At 33.5% G+C, this 19,062-nt stretch overlaps 3 protein-coding genes and 1 long non-coding RNA gene across 4 annotated transcripts; 2 read left to right on the forward strand and 2 right to left on the reverse strand.

Annotated features, from left to right (window-relative positions):
- Nucleotides 1-574: 574 nt before the first annotated feature.
- On the reverse strand, nucleotides 575-1,455 carry LOC106304099. Its single transcript, XR_001262616.1, has 2 exons — nucleotides 1,058-1,455; nucleotides 575-957 (listed from the first exon to the last, which is right to left on the reverse strand). It is a non-coding gene; the product is annotated as an uncharacterized LOC106304099 (long non-coding RNA).
- A 984-nt stretch (nucleotides 1,456-2,439) lies between these two features.
- On the forward strand, nucleotides 2,440-2,865 carry LOC106302983 (uncharacterized protein At4g04775-like). The gene has a single exon (XM_013739369.1). It carries the CDS (start codon nucleotides 2,440-2,442, stop codon nucleotides 2,863-2,865), a length of 426 nt encoding a protein of 141 aa, XP_013594823.1.
- A 556-nt stretch (nucleotides 2,866-3,421) lies between these two features.
- LOC106302984 (glutathione S-transferase T3-like) lies at nucleotides 3,422-4,117 on the forward strand. The gene is made up of 2 exons (XM_013739370.1): nucleotides 3,422-3,644; nucleotides 3,705-4,117. The coding sequence occupies exons 1-2, from the start codon at nucleotides 3,422-3,424 to the stop codon at nucleotides 4,115-4,117; spliced, it is 636 nt and encodes a 211-aa protein (XP_013594824.1).
- Nucleotides 4,118-16,801: 12,684 nt separating this feature from the next.
- On the reverse strand, nucleotides 16,802-18,356 carry LOC106302985 (zinc finger BED domain-containing protein RICESLEEPER 2-like). The gene is made up of 2 exons (XM_013739371.1): nucleotides 16,913-18,356; nucleotides 16,802-16,830 (listed from the first exon to the last, which is right to left on the reverse strand). The coding sequence occupies exons 1-2, from the start codon at nucleotides 18,354-18,356 to the stop codon at nucleotides 16,802-16,804; spliced, it is 1,473 nt and encodes a 490-aa protein (XP_013594825.1).
- Nucleotides 18,357-19,062: the final 706 nt, after the last annotated feature.

Raw genomic sequence — 19,062 nt, forward strand, 5'->3', positions numbered from 1 at the left:
CCATTGTGATGCTCTAACTTAGTATGGATCTTAGTATGGATATCAATGATTAACATGTACACCCCGTAATTTGTTACATACATTCAAATAACATGTCATCTCAAATCACAAACAGTTGGAAAATGCTGCATCTCAAAACACATAACACAACCGAAGAAAAACATGTACACATTTCCATTATATAATATATTATTCAATTAGACATTTTCAAATCTTTTACATATACAATTGGTTATAAGACTATGATTAACCCGAGCTTTTATGCTGGAGTTTTTAGCTTTTAACTAAAAAAACTAAGAACCGTCTCATATGACCATGATTAATCCAGGTTTTTAGGGTGGGTTCTTAGCTTCATTTAAGAACTATTTCTTAGCTTTTAACTAAGAAAAGCTAAGAACCGGTTCTTAAATAAAAGATATAAAAGCTGGTTCTTAGTTGAAAAGTGTAAAAAAAAACAAAAAAACAAAAAGTGTCAAATCATAAATTAAGAACCCCAAATTAAGAACTCAGGTTAATCATGCTCTAAGAGCCGATTTTTAACCGAAAAGTGTAAAAAAAAAAAAATGTCAAATCATGAATCAAGAATTAACATGTTTAGAGGCAAACAGTCTTATGGGTACACATAAACATATCCACATGTACAATGAATTAGAAAAATCTTCATGTACACATGTGCATAAACATCCATGTACACTAAGAATTATTATTTTAAACAAGAAAAAAAAAACAAAATAACAGAGCTCGTGGGTTTAGCAATAATCTTTACCCAGAACTCATGTAATCGTGAACTATGAATCTAAGTACTTTGAAATTATTTCCCCTAGCGTTCACTAGCCCACCATTCTTTTCAACACCGTACACAAGATCAGATCCACCATTGCATGTATCTATGTAAACTGGAGTTCTCAAGAATTTCCTCATGTCACCACCTTCTTCTCCATCCATCTCTTTATTGGCCTAGCACCATACACATAACCATACAAAACAGTGATGTGAATGCAATTCATGATCAATAAAAGAAGGATAAAAATGTGGGAAAGAGAATGAAATGATTTACCCAGAAATAAAAATCGCTAGTCGACTCACTTGGATAACTCAGAACTGGGTAAACAGAGTCAACCGGATAAACCGAGTTAACTTGGTGGCCCTGAAATTCAGAGAGTCAACAAAAACGAAGAGACTGGTCAATCAAAATAAACATGAAGGAGAAGATACGGCCTAGATCGATTGAAAGCGGCATTGTCGGAAGGTGCGAGAGCGGTGGAGAAGTTGGTGATAAGATTGAGATGCCAAGGCTAAGGATTTCTTAGCTGCGATGAAGAGGTGGGGTTGGATATGAAGTAAAAGCTATATTCTTGGTGATTGATTTGGAGGAGAACGACGCTTAGACATTTTGTTTTGTGGCTTGTAAAAGTTTACGGCTTATCGAACGAAAAGAAGAAGAAGAAACAAATCACCTTTTTAGGGTTTTATTATTATTTACTTTAAAATTGTGTGGTTGGTGTTTAGTTGGCATCTAACAGCATCCGCAACGGAGGGTCGTCGAGAGTCCTTAGCGTCCTAACCTAGGCAAATTAGATTATAATAATATTATTTAAGCTAAATAACCTAAGGATCAATCCGTAAATAAGGATTTATCGGACTTGATCCTTAGAGACGTGGCATGATTCGATTCGTTTGGTCGGCTTTTGCGTTTGGTATTGGAAAAAAAAATTATTTTCGACGGAAGACGCAGAAAAAAAGAGCTCTCTCGACGAAAGGCGATTCGATCCGTCGGAACACGAAGGTAAACCGAAGCCTTCTCATGGAGTTTTTTGGATTTAGATTAGGTTCAATGTTGTATTTCTCTCAATTTAGGGTTGGGTTCTCGGTTTTCAAACGATTTGGGGATTTTTTCGTATGATGTTAGGGTTTCAAACGATTTGGGTTTTCAATTGATTTGGGGATCTTTTCGTCTGTAGTTAGGGTTTGTACATGATTTTGATTTGAAACGATTTGGGGAGCTTCTCGTTTGTTTTACCGTCGATTATTACAACCGAGTTACAATCGAGTTTTACAATCTTCTCGTTTGTTCTTAATCTTTGGTCATGTTCTGTTCTGACGGTTCTAACTCGATCCCTCTGTTTTGTTCAATCGGTGCTCGTTGCTGTTTATAACTTCCCTTTGATAATCTTCTCGTTTGTTCTTAATCTTTGGTCATGTTCTGTTCTGACGGTTCTAACTCGATCCCTCTGTTTTGTTCAATCGGTGCTCGTTGCTGTTTATAACTTCCCTTTGATAATCTTCTCGTTTGTTCTTAATCCCTTTGCTCGTTGCTTTTTATAATCTTCCTGTTTATAATGTTCTTTGATTGTTGTTGGTTAACTGTATTCTTCGCTTACATATCTTCTTCGCTTTATCTAATCTTTGCTTACACAATTGCTTTCGGGTTAACGAGGCATGGGAAAAGATTATTCGTACAGCCAGCCTTCTTCATCAGACGATTTCGACATAACTTCCCTTCTTCAAGCAGAAGCTGAACTGTACGCGGATGAAGCTGAGAGTAGCTACAATATGGCAGGGCCGTTTCAGTACCCACCTCAACCTGAGGCTGATGATGGAATCCTGACGACTTGCTACTGTGGTGGTGAGCCTGTTGTCGCAACATCTTACACCTCTAAAGATCCAGGCAGAAGGTACTTCACGTGCGACAATGCTGATGATGGCGACTGCCATGTTTGGAAATGGTGGGACGTGGCTGTGATGGAGGAGATGAGTGACTTTCAGAGACAACTTAGGGAGCTTAAGGATCAATCTGATGTGAATGCGTCGAAGCTAGTTAAGCTAGAGAGGACCGTTGTTGAGTTATCTAAGAAGGAAGCATAGGCTATACATGGCTTCGCATTGGAAGTTTATGTAATGGTCTGTGGGTTAGTTTTAATAGGCTTGGCGGTCATGTATCTTCATTGTTAGTTTCTCTCTTGTGCTTTTCATTGAATCTTATGCAATCTTTTAAAACTTTTGATTTTTCATGTTTTTTCAGGAAGAGCTTGTAAGGATTACAACGACCGTCTCTGACCTCGAGAGTGTCTGTATAAAGGTGTGCACTCTCTTTTCTTTGTAATATACTAGTCCAATTTTTTATAATAATCAAATCATATAACGTGAAAATATTTATAATAGCTAAAACTTTTTAATAGAATTTGTGTTAAATGCTTGTGATTTGCTTTCTACCTTCCTAACCCCTTAGATTTGATGGTTTTAAATGTTTTACAATGTTAGAATACGGTGTTAGTCTGATTTGATTGGTGTTAAATGCTAGTTGTTTGCTTTCTACCTTCCTATCTGCTCTGATTTTATTGCCTTTGAATGCTTCGTAGTTAAAGCTCGCTTACTTAAGCCTCTGTGTTGCTAATAGAGCGACACATACCATTCTCTAACCATGGATAACACAACTAGTTATGTTAACCTTTTGTATAGTCAAAGTTCAATTGACCTTGAATCACCCGAACATGTTTGGTTCGGTAGCCAAGGTCCTGATGAATCTGTTGTCGAGTATGCTGTCAAGGAGAGGAGAAAATGGTCTCTGAAAGAGGATAAAATCCTTATTGGTGCTTGGCTTAACACCAGTAAAGATCCTGCTGTCGGCAATGAGCAGAAAGCCGGTGCTTTCTAGAAGAGGATTGTAGATTACTACAACGCAAGCCCTCATCTGGTTGGGACAGTACCTAGAGAGCTTGGTCAGTGCAAGCAGAGGTGGGCTACGATCAACGAGCAAGTCTGCAAGTTTGTTGGATGCTACAATGCGGCTCTGAGGGAGCAGAAAAGTGGTCAAAATGATGATGATGTGATGAAAGCTGCGCTAGACTATTTCTTCAATGCTTACTCCTTCAAGTTCAGCCTCGAACATGCCTGGAGGGAGCTGAGGAATGACCAGAAATGGTCCTCCACCTATCTGCCTAAGGACGTTGGGAAGGAAAAGCGCAAACATGTGTTGGAGGTTGATACAGAAGATGAAGTGGGAGAACTGGAGGGTAGATCTGTTGGGGTCAAGGCTGCTAAAGCTTCTACTAAGAGGAAGAAGAGTGGTAAAGAAGAGGAGTTGTCACAGTTACAAGCCATCATGGAAGTGAAATAAAAACTCTCTAAGCAGAAACTGCTTGATCGTTTACTTGCCAAAAAAGATCCACTCACTGAGATGGAAACATCTCTTAAACTCAAGCTTATGTCTGAGATGTTATGAGGTAGACATGTCGTATTGCGTAGTTTAGATATCTCGTATTGAGTAGTTTAGCTATCTGTTATTAAGCAGAAACTGCTTGGGTTCTTTTAAAAACTATAAATTCAAATTCTCTATGGAGTTGTCTTGAGTAGTTACAACTACTTTCTTATTGTATCACATGTCGTATTACTTTAATTATTTGCTAACTCTTGTCTTTTGTTTTGTTTCAGATGCAGTTGTAGGACATGTGAACCAAGTCACGGGTGCATTTGTGAAAATATTTACCTCATGTGAATCCAAGTCACGGGTTATATGTAAGAAATGTTTGATAAGTTTTCCTTCGAGCCTGTCTTTAGGTAGCTATCTCGTTTGCTTAGTTTCCACCAGATCTTCTTTCCTTTTGTTTCCTTTTGCTACTACTGTATTCTCGGAGTTGTAATCTTCTTTTGCTGTAACTCGAAGTTGCGGATGCTCTTATGTCCAGCAAGTTGTAATGAACAAGTACTCTTTCTCTTAATTCGGTAACGCTATCACTTTAGATGCTTCTCTTTACTTGGTTCTCGTTAACCAATCTTGTATAAATCATTTATAGCCAAAGTAAAGTTGATCATGTATGCCAATCGAAACTAAAACTTATAGAAACCAACGTACTTGCTTCTCTTTACTTACTTGATCTTGTATGACCAAACCAAACTAAAGTTTAATGGAAGAAGACTTATTGAATCATGATTCATATAATAAGAAGGCTAATGTGGTAGCATAAGTATTATAGACATGTATTTTTTTTAGAAATTGTATCATATTATAGACATGATCCCAAAACTTATAGAAACCATATTAAAAATTGTTAAAATGATAATAGAATAACTATAGATAATTTGAACTTATAGAGAATTTGAGCTTACAGATAATTTTTTAGTTTAAAAAAAAAAACTTGTATATAATTTGAACTTATAAATTAAAAAAAAAAAAACTTGTTGATAATTTGAACTTATAGATTAAAAAAATAAAACTTGTAGATTATTTGAACTTATAGTTTAAAAAAAATAACTTATAGATAATTTGAACTTATAGAGAATTTGAACTTATAGTTTTTAAAAAAATATTATTTTTTGAAGCAGGATACCTAAATATGTCATCATCTCCATCCGATGAACTCGAAGAAAGATTGGACGAAATTTTCGATGAATAATTCGAAGATATATTCAACAACATAGTGGAGGCATAAAACATTAAGCAAGGGAAACGTGCTTATATAGAACGAAACCGTGAAGCAGGACACGATCGCTTATGGAATGACTACTTCAGCGAAGATTCGACATTCTCGTCACATTTATTCAGACGTCGTTTCCGCATGAATAAGGAATTATTCTTGCGTATTGTTCATGGCCTATCAGAGTGCATTCCATTCTTTCAGCAAAGAAGAGATGCAACCGGGAGGTTTGGTCATTCTCCACTACAAAAATTTACGGCAGCAATTCGTCTGCTTGCTTATGGCTCTATGGCTGACACGGTTGACGAATATCTCCGACTTGCTGAGACCACTGCACTTTCGTGTTCACATAATTTCACTGACGGAATAATACAGTTATTCAGAGATGAGTATCTACGACGACCCACACCAGAGGATCTTCAACGACTACTCGATATTGGAGAGAAACGAGGGTATCCTGGGATGGTCGGGAGCATTGACTGTATGCATTGGGAATGGAAAATTGCCCAACCGCTTGGAAAGGACAGTACGCACGTGGATCATAAAAACCGACAATTGTCTTAGAGGCTGTAGCTTCACACGATCTTTGGATATGACACACTCTTTTTGGTCCTCCAGGTGCCTTTAACGATATTAATGTCCTCGATCGGTCTCCTGTTTTTGATGACATTTTCGAAGGTCGAGCTCCCAGGGTAAAGTACGTGGTCAACAGACACATGTATAAGTTGGCGTACTACCTCACAGACGGTATATATCCAAAATGGTCAACATTTATCCAATCTATCACACTCCCTCAATGTCCTAAACAAGAGTTATTTGCTAAAGTTCAAGAAGCAACCTGAAAAGATGTGGAGCGGGCTTTTGGAGTATTGCAAGCTCGATTTGCGATTGTGAGAAACCCGACTCTTTCTTTGGACAAAGAAAAGATATGGAAGATTATGAGAGCATGTATTATACTACACAATATGATAGTCGGAAATGAACGGAATGGATACACTCGTTATGATATATCTGAATTTGAAGAAGGAGACGTCACCAGAAGTTCACAGGTGGAAACCGACAGACCCACAAATCTCAATAATATGTTTGGCATTCAGAATGATGTTCGGGATAGGCGTATACATCAACATTTGAAAAATGATTTAATTGACCATATTTGGAACAAATTTGGTGATGAAGATTAATAATTATTGTATCTTTATGTTTAATTATTGTATCTTTATATTTAATCATGCAATAAATAAAAATTAAATTTCACTTTAAAAAAAAATATTTTTTATTCCTAAAGACTCCAAATTGAAAAACACCATTAGACACACTATTTTGATTAGAGTCCTTAACTATTCAAACAAAAAACAAAAAAAATCTATAATACTCTTAAGGACTCCAAGAAAGAGTCCACCATCGTTGATGCTCTAACAAATCACTCAGAAACACTTAGAAGTTACAAATTATATAGTTGGAAAATGAGGGTAATACAAAATTTTTACCATCCGTTCAGTTAAAGAAAATGCGTTGAGAGCAAGTGACCTAGAATCCTATTATAAATTATAAAAGTGACTCATAGTGTAAATGTTTTCTCAAACAATCATACACGTATGTTTCTTAAAAATATATAAATGCATGTATGTACTAATAGCTTACTTTTGACCCTTAAATAATTACTTGGTTTTAGTATCCAAATATAACCAGATAGGTACTGTTGTCAGTCAATTAACTACCCGACATAAGGTGTCAGTTTTAATATTTTTTTCAACAAATATCTAATAAACTAGATAGTAATCTGTGTTTTGCGCAGAATAAGTTGTCTATATTAATGTTGAAATTATATATTATAATTATATACAACATAAAGTATACTTTAAGCGATAGTTAGATAGAACTAAAAGTATGATTGTTATTAGAGGTGAAGCCAGAGACTTTTTATAATGGGTTCAGTAATATTAAAATTTAATATATGGTGTTTGCAAGTTCGAGAAAAAGCTTTGAAAAATAATTTTTTTATATTTCGCCTATCACGTTGTAGTACTTATGGACTTAGGAGTTTAACACATAAAATCAAAAAAAGGTGGGTCAATAACATATTATAAGCAAAACAATAGCTGTGTGAAACAAAAAAAAGTATATCTCCTTTAAATTCAGAAAACATAGTTGCATAATAAAATAAATTGAAGGTTATTTGACCCTCTGAATTGTAAAAGTTGTTCCCGATGCGACCAGCACGTGAGACTTGCTGGTGGTTTGTTCCTGAAAGTTTCTTCTCATATTCAAAGTCGTCTAATGCAGAGCTCTCACGGCGGTGAAGGTGGTGACACTCGCATGCTTATATTACTTGCTCTAGAAGACTAATACACTAAGCCGAAACGATTTTACAGTGATTCAGTCTCCTTGAAATAGAGAATACCTCATCTAGCAGTAACAAAACCGAGTACAACACATTTATCTAGAAATAGTTTTTCAACGTCCTATTTCAGTAATGAGAGGCGGTTCTCAAGAACGTGAGTACTCTGCTAAATGCATGAAAGTAGGTATGGAGAAAAGGGTTCTTTCATTAACACTTGGCATCGTACTAAAGTTTCATCGCTTTATCGTCTCTATGGATCTGTCAACTTAATGGCGATAGATCAGATGGGTTACCGTTTTTAACAGAAACGTATAGAGGAGTTATGAATCTTTATTGATGCTATGATTATATTGAGAGGATTGATAAATCAACTAATCGAACTTGAAGCTGAAGGTTTATAATATAAAAGTGTTCGTCGAGAAAAGTATAGATGATATAAAGTTTTTTTAAAAGAATGTTAGTGTGAACGCATTAAATTCACAGTTTTGGTAAGAAACGTTATCTGCGTGACACCTAAGCGTTTTACTAAATAAAAGCTTCTCGTGAAGCCACGTCACCACGTCACATTCCTCGCTAATAAATTTTTAATGTAAGTTTTAAAAATGTTTCTCCTTTAATATATTGGGAATTATTTTTTAATAAGGTCCGTATTGTCCGGTCAAAATTGATCGACAGGTTCCGTGTGGTAATTATATGGAATAATAGAATAGTTGACAAAAAAAAAATGGAATAATAGAATTATATATTCAAGTAAACGCCCAAATATAATTATATTCAAACACTTAATGAGGTCAAACTTTCCCCACGGAACACATACTAATCTAACCCTAGTCAAAAATATATAAAAAAGAAACATTTGCTTGAGGCAGGTCATTCCCTGACTCAAAAATATATCACTAGTTTAAGAGGCATGTACCACTGAAAATAGTCTTATAGCACAATGGTTTAGATGCTTCAATCATCATGTATTTTGTGAGGTTCGACTCTTATAATAGGCATAAATTCTTTACTCTGCTTTGGGCTGTACTTTTAACTGGGACGGAACTGGTTCAAGGTCATTCTACTAGTGGCAAAAACGCTAAGTGATAAAGGATTGCTACTTTCTAGTAAACTAGCCACTTGATTAGATAGCAGGTATATTCTCTAAAAATGATTTCAAAGTTTATTATACGTTTATGAAAAATCTAGGGGAATTTGCTAATATAGAATACGTTAGCTAATCATTTGTCCCAATACACTTTTTTACCGTTTTGGTCAATTTTATCCTTCACTATCACTTTTTATTTTCCACTGATTTGGAATAGGAAAAAATGGATATTAAAAAAATCTAGGTTTTTTATAGCTTGTACTTATGTTATATAAATTATCATTTTGCTCATTTTGCTCCTATCAAAACAACTACAAAAATTATTGAAATGAGCTCAAAGGGAAGAAAAAAATCTGTTGAAAAATAAATTAATCAAAAGATATTATAAATAAATAATTTTCAGATTTCTAAAATATTTTAAAAAACATTATTTTTGAACTAGAAATCGAAAACAAATTACCAATTAATGAGTAAAGAGCTGGAAGAGAGGCATGGTATAACCTTTGACGGCCTGGTAACCGGTGAAAAATGACAACAACGACAGTGAAGAACAATGACCTATGAGAAAGGAAGAGAAATGAGGCGTGGACAAGACGGGGAAAAAAGTTAACGAAAGAAAGGCGGATGAGCAGTTTATTTACACCACTGAGAAAATTTGTCGGAGTTTTTAGAGAGGAAATGTTGAAAAGGAAGACAAAATGAAAAATCGCTGGATTGTGGATTTAGATTAGTAATTTGGTTTTTTAGTAATTAAGTTAAAATATATAGTCAAGGGTACAAAAGGACTAAATTAAGTTAAAGTCTTATTACGACATTGATTAGAAGGATAAATTCTATTGAGACAAAAGTTAATCGATTTCATCATCTTTTAGAAAAATTTCCAAAAACCTATAAAAAATAGAAATAGATTTTGCAAACATAATCAATATAAAAGAAATTTGCCAATTTTCTTAACATATGATAGAAAGTGTGTCAACATATATCTTAATGAAAAAAGATATGCTCAATATAACCAAAATAATTTGTTAAAATTATAAAAAAAACATTAGAGTCTATAATTACCAAAGCTATAAAACTCTAATAAATGTATAACAAGAAACATCATAAAACAAAAGTCTGATTAAAATAAATATCCTGATAAATATTTTTTTCTTGAAAAAGGTTTTTTTATTAATGATTTTTTTCTTTTATGTAAACACTAAATAAAACCCCCATAACAAAATTCTAAGTGAACTTGATAGTTAAAAACCCGAAAGAAAATCTCCTCAAAAACGGCCGAAACAAAAAATAAACTCTAATAGCCAACTCCATACCCGCCTCGTCGGAACTGCCATGATGGCGAGAGAGAAACCACAAAAAAAAAATTGGATTCCGACCTCCCACAAAGCTACCATTGCTGAGTAGTTCAAAGCTTCACCAGAGATGAACGACGCAGTGTATAGGCCGAGACGGTGAAGAGAAGAAAGAACCTAAGAAACAAAACCCATGCATATCCGACCAAAAGACAATCGCCGTTATCATATTGACTTTTAACGCTCCTCCATCGCTCTCAAACAGAGAGTTTACTAGAAATCCCGAAAGTTCATGTAACCATATGACACCTCCGCCGGAAAATCTGTCTCCTCTGAAACAACCTATGCGCTACCTAGACTCGAAATAACAATCTCAAACCGGATTTCTGACATCAACCACTAATAAAGCGAGACTCCATCCTCATAGAATAGTAAACTGCAAAGAGTCTTCTCCTTTGATCTGAATGAATCAAACCACCTTGAGCTTGAGTCGGAACCAGTCACCAAACACCTTCTAGATCTATAAATATTAAAGAGAGGAGTTTTGGGGTAAAAAACTAAAGAAGAAAAAAAAAAAAACGGAGACGGTAGAAATTAGATAAGAGAAAATAGGAAAAAAAAATGAGGTGAATGATTGTCCCTTCAATGTTCATCCTAATAAATAGTTGCAAGGAAGAGCCACCAAATATTTTGTTACAAAGAAGTGGAGGACAGACGAACCGATTCTCCGAAGAGCATCTCTATCTGTTCGGGTCTGATCTATATAGAAAAAAAATGTAGCCTCTCATCCTTACTTCTTTTGCTAACGCGTCTACCCGACCATCCCTACTCCGAGGAATATGAGACAAGCTCACATCCTCGAAGTCTTCATGTAATCTCTGGAACACCTCGATCTCTATCACGAATGATGGCCAATCTATCGGGTTTGTAGTCATGTCCACTAAGTTCGAGCAGTCCGTCTCGAACCGTATCGAGGTTGTCCTTATGCCTCTCATACATGAGGCTGCCCAAAGTAGACATTCTATCTCAGCATGAAAAGCTGACAGGCTCTTATTGCACACCCGTAATCCAAAATATTCCGAGCCCGTTTGATCTTAAAGACTCCATCCTAAGTTATTTACGCTGCCATTATTGATACATGATGCATCAATTTGATAGGTAGGGATTCAGGGTATCCAAGGGGGCACTCTCTCAACTTCTGTAGTAGAGAGATCATCATGATCTTTGTTTGCTCCTTCCTTTTCGTTAGCATTCAGCTTAAATAAAGAGATAATGAGTTCGATCTAATAATAGAAAAAAACTTTGAAGACATGTTAAATTATATTTTTCATTTTGTAAAAAGTGTCATTTTGACATTTTTCACACAAATTAAAAAAAAAATGATTGAAATACATTTATGTTTTTACTAGTTAAACCTATTTAATCAATAGTATTTAAAATAAATAAAATTATTTATAAAATTAATGTATTTTTAATTAATATTCAACTAAAAATTGTATTAGAAATCTAAAATGATATTTTTTTGTGTAACAAACATAAATTTTTTAAAATGAAACTTTTCAGGAACAGAAATAATATAAAGTAAATTTTTTTTTTTTAACTTATATAAAATAAATATCTTGACAAGTAATATCTTTTTCTTTTTGGGCAAAGACAGGTAATATTTATTATACACATCAACAATCAACAAGAATTGGAGTGAACAGAAATAACCAATACGAGTCATACGACAAAAGAAACAAACAGAAATAACCAAAAAATTAATATTAAACTGTTATTGTCATTGGTTAATATAAATAAATGTAGAGATGTGAAAATAAATAAATAAAGAAAAAAAAACAGTGGGCTTGTCAAAGCGGTTTTGATAGAAACTAGGACTTTCCCAGTAATCGTGGCTCATAAGATGCCAGTTCACTTAAATACTATCTCTAATATATTTCAGGAAAGAAGTATATTATTTAAATATATCGCATAATAATATTCATATTCTCATATGCTATTTTGAGTCAATGTCTGGTTGTTGTCGAGTAATTATTTAACAGACAAACTGAATTGAGACGCATACTTTTCAGATAAGAGAAATTATAAAACTGTAGAAAAACCTATTACATTTTGCTATTTTAAAAGTACCACTAGATTTTGATCCACACTTTTTCTAACCGTAGATTTATTTTCGGAATTAATTGAAAATTTTATATAAATTTCTATATAAGATATTGCATAGATTTAGATATATTTATCCGGAACTAAAAAATTGAAACCAAAAGTGAACATAACTCATAAATAACCAAGTGAATTTTATAGCTCTCAAACCAAAAAAACTGAAACTGAACATAACTAATAAATAACCAAGTGAATTCTATAGCTCTCAAACCAAAAAAATCGGAACTGAACATAAACCAAACTGTGAACTGAATGGATAACCAAAATTGAACTGAAACGAAAAAATCTATAATTCTATAAAAAAAATTTATTTCACGTCAATTGATAAAAAATCTAAAATTCTAAATATTTGAATAACATGTTGAGACGCAAGAATATGATAATACAATATTTTTTAAATTTAGTTGAAAGTATTTATATAATTTCATTTAATGTTTTATAAATACATGGTGCTATACTGCTATCTAAATAAATTTTAATTTATTAAATTTTTTTATGGTTTCAGTTAAAAGATATATATTATTGTGATATATGTTTAGAATTTTTAGATATCAAATAATTTATTAGAGATTTAACTGATCTGTTGTAAATGTTTTACTTGAAGACTGCAAAAATAATTTTGTATTAGATATTTTGTGATTTTAGGCGTTCTAAATCTATTATGTTTCCATAATTATTATTCGGTTTGTTTGTATTGTTTCAAAGCAATACAATAATAATAGGTGACTGATGATTATTTTTTTTCTCAAATATAGAAATCAACTGATATTACAACTACTTTGATATAAATTTCATAAAATATTTTAATTTTTGATTGCCTCACATACAACCGGTAAATTTGGTTAAAACAATGAATAAAATTTAAGTATTAAACTTTTATATTTAAGTTTGGTTACAACCTTTCATATTTAAGTTTTGTATTTAAGTTTTATGTGACATCTTCATCTATATTTAATTTTGGTTAGCTTAAAATTTGTTTTAATGATATTATTAGTTAAAAAGAAACATACAATTTAAGTAATTTTTCTAAAAAATGGTCTAAATAAAAAATCACACATGAAATAAATCATGACTTATATTTTAATATATAAAACTTGATCTTGACATGCGCGTCCGCGCGGATAATATGTTTTACATTTTTATAAATTGTTTAATGACATTTCTAAATACATATGTTATTTGGATATATATTTTTAGATTCTTAAACATCATAACCGAACTCACCCAATCTAGGAGGATCCGACTCGGACTCCGCCCATAAAGTTGTAATATCCAAATGGAACCTATTTGTAAAGCCCAAAAATCTTGATACTTGAAAGAACCGTTTCATACCCGAACGGATACCTAAATACTAATGACTAATTGATTAAGTAAAAAAAAAAAAATTTGCTAATTGATTTGAATTTTTTTCACGAATGAAACGATTGCATTCAAAACTGTGAGATTATTATGGTTAACAAGTAAAATAAATTATGTCAAATTATTATGATAAAGATAATTAACGAAGTTGTTATGAAGAGTTGCAGGTGCAGTTCATGAATTTTTTTATGAAGCAAGTCTACGGTATCATATTAAGCTGATGGTCACTTTAAATCAGTAGTCAAGCCATCATAAACGGAAGAGTTTTTTTTTTTGTCGGCATATTATATAAAAGCCACATGAGCCAGTTTTACAAATCAGCTTCGAAAGTGGACATAACCCATTACAGATTAAACCCATTACAAACCCAAAAGATAAAGAGGATAAGAATAAATAAATTCTGGCACGTGTCCCCCCATTATCTTTGGATTCAGCAGAGCTACATAGTCGTGATTATCACCACATCTTGATTAACTCTGACCGTCGCTTCGCCGCTTGCATCGTCGTATGAGCCATGTCCAAAGAAGCTTAAGGTCTTTGCTCTTCACTTCAGACACCTAAACTTCTACCTTTGAAACTGATTGAACACCTTTTGCTTTCTCCGGTTCAAGAGTCGGGTCTTGCTTAACCACCAGAATAAATTAAAACCGCAGATGATTGAGGTCTTAACACTCTTCAGAACACCGTCAGATCATGACAAGCATGCAAAAAGTGAGAGAGAAAATAAACCAACTCTAGTCGGAGCATAAACCGAACAAAACGGAGATGTACAAAGTAAAACTAAAAGCCGGACAAGCCGGAGGTGGTTCCGACTATAGATCGGAACTAATCAGAAAACAAAAACAGAGCGGTAACCGACGGCGATGAAGCCGACGGCCACCGGAACACAAACGCAAGATCGAACTTCTAGTGAGAGGTTAGAGGTTTTAGAGAGAGAAATGTGTTAACGTTCACTTCCATAAACGAAAGAGTTTAATTTGTATTGAAGCAAGTCTACAAAATTTGTATCTATTCAAGTTTACCCCATGTTTTGTAGCACAATTCATCTTTACTTTTATTAAAGGGACATTCACAAATATTTTTTTCATTAAAGAGGCAAAACACCATTTTACATCTACTTTATAGATATATAAATATAAATTATTATGTAAATAAATAATAAGAAATATTTGTTTTTATATTTTTCGAATTAACATTTTCAAATTCGAACCTTTTATAATTTTTAAATTATTTTTTCAAATTTTCCTTTTAAAATTCAAAAATCATTTTGAAACTATTTTTAACAAAAAAAATTAAAAATTTATTTATATATTTATTAAAAAATCTTAAACATCACATTCCAAAACCTAACCTCTCAAATCTAAATTTTATGTCTAAATTTATTAACCCCACGGTTATAACTTATAAGCGTCTATTTAACTTTTTAAGACTAAGGGTAAATGTGTTAAGGTAAACATGAAAAGTAGTATTAGTAATATGGTAGTTTAAGTAACTTCTCTTCTTTCGTTTTAATAATTATAACTTATACCACTAAATTAATATTTATTAATTAATTAACTACAAATAATTTTTTTTGTTGGATTTTTCTCTATCCAAACTTACCAAACTAACAATTCTTCTATAAACGGATTATTCTCTAGTCAAATTTTACAATAAAATTTAAAATTTTATTTAAAATGTAACATACGAGCTTTAAATATTATATATTCATGTATATTATTATTTAATTTTACATACAAAATATAAATTAGAATTTCTTTAATAAAACATATAAAGTTAATTTTCAAATATATGTTAAATACCTTGATGATTAATATAATCCACACATATATATATTTTAACTATAAGAATACAACAAATAAATTTTAGTTTAAAATAAAAATAGAAGTGGAATTTATTTGGCATATACAAAATTTAGAAACATATTTATATATCTTACTAAAGCAGAATAGACATAAAATATTTTATTTTGAAAAGATAGATTTATTAATGTACACAAACAAAATAATTGGTGAATATGTATGTATTATATAAAATATCATTTTGATTGATTTTATATTCAACCGCAATATGAGTAACAAAACAATTACAGACAATTAAGAGCCGTCGAACTATCATACATGTTATATATTACAAATTGAAATATGTATATTTGTGCCATTGTTGCATTTGTGTTTCGAAGAATTTCATATGCCTATTCTATTAAAACACACCCGTGAAGATGCACGAATCAAGCTCTAGTTGTTTTTTATTTGTATTAAATAACAAAAGTATTGTTTAAAAGAAGGTCGATTTTAATTAATTAATTAGTTAATATTAAGTTAGGTATCAATATGTTCTAAAGTTAAATGACAACTTTCAACATCGATTAAAAGTATGACTCTAAATTGATAGAATATAGATTTTCACATATATATGTTACAAAAGAGCAGGGAAAAACTTAAACAAAAAACAAAGACATAGGGGAAAAGTCATACTGACTATTATAGATTTCACTAATCGAAAAACAGTAGGATCTGGAAATCTTTATGACTTGTGAGTTTAGTATTTAATAGGCATGGGCATTCGGTGTTCCAATCGGGTTTCGGTTCGGGTCTAATCGGGTGTCGGGTTTACAAAAATCAGCCCCATTCGGGTCTTTTTAAAGTTCGGATCGGTCTCAGTTCGGGTTTAGTCAGGTTCGGTCCGGGTTTGGTAACATACCGAAGATCCGACTAAACCCGATATACTTTCGGGTTTCGGTTCTTAACCGGGTTTCGGTTCTGAAACACTAACTTATACTTGCTTAGACACTACTAAAAACTTGGTATTGTATTACTACTCAGCCTCTTTATGAATAATGCCATGTACGTTAACCTAAAAACAGGTCGTAAAGCTACTATGTATACAAAAGGCAAACATAAAAATATACACATCGAATTGTAATCAGACACATATAAAAGCAACTTTCAAACTTTATTAAAAAGAAGTGATGCAAAGATCACAGTTATTGAAATGAAAACCAAACGAGAATAACCAATATCCAAGTGAAAACCAGGTCTAAAAGCAACATTATTCAATAAAATAAAAACCAACTCTTTCATACTTCCATCTTTAGCCTTCCACGTTCAAGCTTCAGCCTTCAAACTCAAACATCCAGACATCAATCGCCAATGTTTTGAGCTTCAAACTCTGACAAGAAAAGGTAAATGATTTAAGTGAAATGACTAATACACAAAATTTAATGAATAAAGCATAAGTTAGAGAAACATACCTTTCTCAAGCTTATCAAGCATCTCAACATCAGCTAGGATTTGTTCATTTGTAGTGATGCTTGCATTAAGCTTGATGTCAGCTTTCATCCATTGCTCAGTACACACAAGAACCTCAATCATGAAGTGAGTTAAACAACTTCTATGCGGTTCCAATATCCTTCCACTTGTGCTAAAAGCACTTTCCGATGCCACTGATGATACTTGCATAGCAAAGAGATCTCTAGCCATTTCTGCAAGAACCGGGTACTTGATTTTGTACACCTTCCACCGTGACAGAATGTCAAAATCGAGTCCCATTAAGATCTTAGGATTCTCTACAGCTTTCTTCAAGTAAACTTCCAGCTCATCCCTTATATCTTCACCTTTTGCAGCAACAAGATCCTTGTACACAACATCCATTCTTTCATAGCCAAAATCGTCAACTACCAGTTCCATTCTGTCTGTTGCTTGTTCCTGAGACTCTGAACCAGGGACATTAGAAGCCACCTGCGACTGTGATGCTTGTCCAGAAGCCCCTCTGAAACGCATGTTGTACTCATTGAACATGCATGTGAGAAGATCAGTCACTAACTTTAGCATTTCCTTGGCCTCGAAGCCGTCTTTCCCATACAGTTTCTCAAAACAAAGCTTAGCAAAATGCATCTTATTCCTAGGATCAAAGATTGTCGCTAGGATCACCATTTTGTTGACACCTTTGATGCCATCCCAATACTTCAAGAACTTCTTCAACATTTCAGATGCTTTTACCTTCAACTCAGAGTCTAAGCTACTAGCTAAAAGATTGAGATTTCTCTCGATTGTCACAATCTCACCATAGCATTTGAATGCATTGACCTTAGATGAGGCTGAAACAACCAGAGTGCTGTTGTAAAAGATGATCAAAAATCGAATTAGCTTCTCAACAGCACTCCAATCGCTAGCAGCAGGTGGTCCACACCTCTTAGACCCGTTTTCTACTTCTAAAAAGTAGTCATTATACAACCTATCTTCAGCTTCCATCCTATCAAATGCTATCTTAAACTGCATTGCTCTAGATAAGATGAGAAAAGTTGAATTCCACCTAGTATTTATGTCTAGGGGCAAGCTACCACGAGTCATCTTACCAGTCAGGACTCTTTGATCAAATGCATTCAACCGACTGGTAGAAGATCGAACATACTGAACAGCATTACGGATAGCCAAGACACTCTCGCCTAAATCATTCAACCCCTCCTTAGCAATCAAGTTGATAATATGAGCAGAACACCTCATGTGCAAAAGGTTCCCATCTAAGACCAAAGCATCAGGAGAAATTGACCTAAACTCACTATGGAACCTCCTAATAGCAGAAGTATTAGCAGTTGCATTATCTAATGTGATGCAGAACATTTTCTCAATTCCCCAGTCTGCTAAACCGTCTAAAAGAACAGTAGCATATGGTCTGACCTTTGTGATCCATGACATACTTGAATCCAATGATTAACTTCTTCAGTTGCCATGATTCGTCAATGAAATATGCAGTGATAACCATGTAACTTGCACCTGTGAGTCATGAATGAAAACCGTTAACAAATTTGTATAATTGTATGTCATTATTGAACTTGTTATGAAAAGAACTGGAATTTTATTGTATCGCGAGAATTTAAATAAGGGCAAAATTTATACCCGTAGAATTTATAACACTGATAGAAAGATTATTACAGAGGGAAGAGAAGAGTGAATGATGCATTTTCAAATGATCGAAATCGATCATATATATAGAAAAGAAATTTCCTGTGCAAATAGTGCAGCGGACCCCACATCTTTTATATTTTCAACGAAAACGGCTCCTCCTCCTATTTTTGACTTTCGTAACACTCCCCCTTGGGGGCCGGTGTCACTATCCGCTCTTGCTTAACGTCTTTGTTGCCTCGTTAAAAACCTTTCCAGGAAAACCCAATGGAAAAAACCATAGTAAGGTAAAAAGAGTACAACTACGTAAGCTCCCCCTCGAATGAACAATCATAGATCCTTCTGATGGCGCATTCCAATGTTATGGATGTGTTTTCTGAATACCGAGGTAGGGAGTGATTTTGTGAAGAGGTCAGCTGCATTTTCGCATGATTGGACATATCTTACTTCAATCTCTTTCTTCTTCACGAGCTCTTGAGTGTATGAGAAGAACTTCGGA

Source organism: Brassica oleracea, chromosome C7, assembly GCF_000695525.1.
Source record: "Brassica oleracea var. oleracea cultivar TO1000 chromosome C7, BOL, whole genome shotgun sequence".
NCBI lineage: Eukaryota > Viridiplantae > Streptophyta > Magnoliopsida > Brassicales > Brassicaceae > Brassica > Brassica oleracea.

Bases quoted from the DNA above. Each gene is read 5' to 3' on its own strand.
- LOC106302983 (XM_013739369.1), top strand. From the start codon at position 2,440: ATGGGAAAAGATTATTCGTACAGCCAGCCTTCTTCATCAGACGATTTC.
- LOC106302985 (XM_013739371.1), bottom strand. From the start codon at position 18,356: ATGTCATGGATCACAAAGGTCAGACCATATGCTACTGTTCTTTTAGAC. The intron at 16,831-16,912 runs GTATGTTTCTCT...TTTTCTTGTCAG, and splicing joins GCTTGATAAGCTTGAGAAAG to AGTTTGAAGCTCAAAACATT.
- LOC106302984 (XM_013739370.1), top strand. From the start codon at position 3,422: ATGGATAACACAACTAGTTATGTTAACCTTTTGTATAGTCAAAGTTCA. The intron at 3,645-3,704 runs GTGCTTTCTAGA...TGGTTGGGACAG, and splicing joins CGGCAATGAGCAGAAAGCCG to TACCTAGAGAGCTTGGTCAG.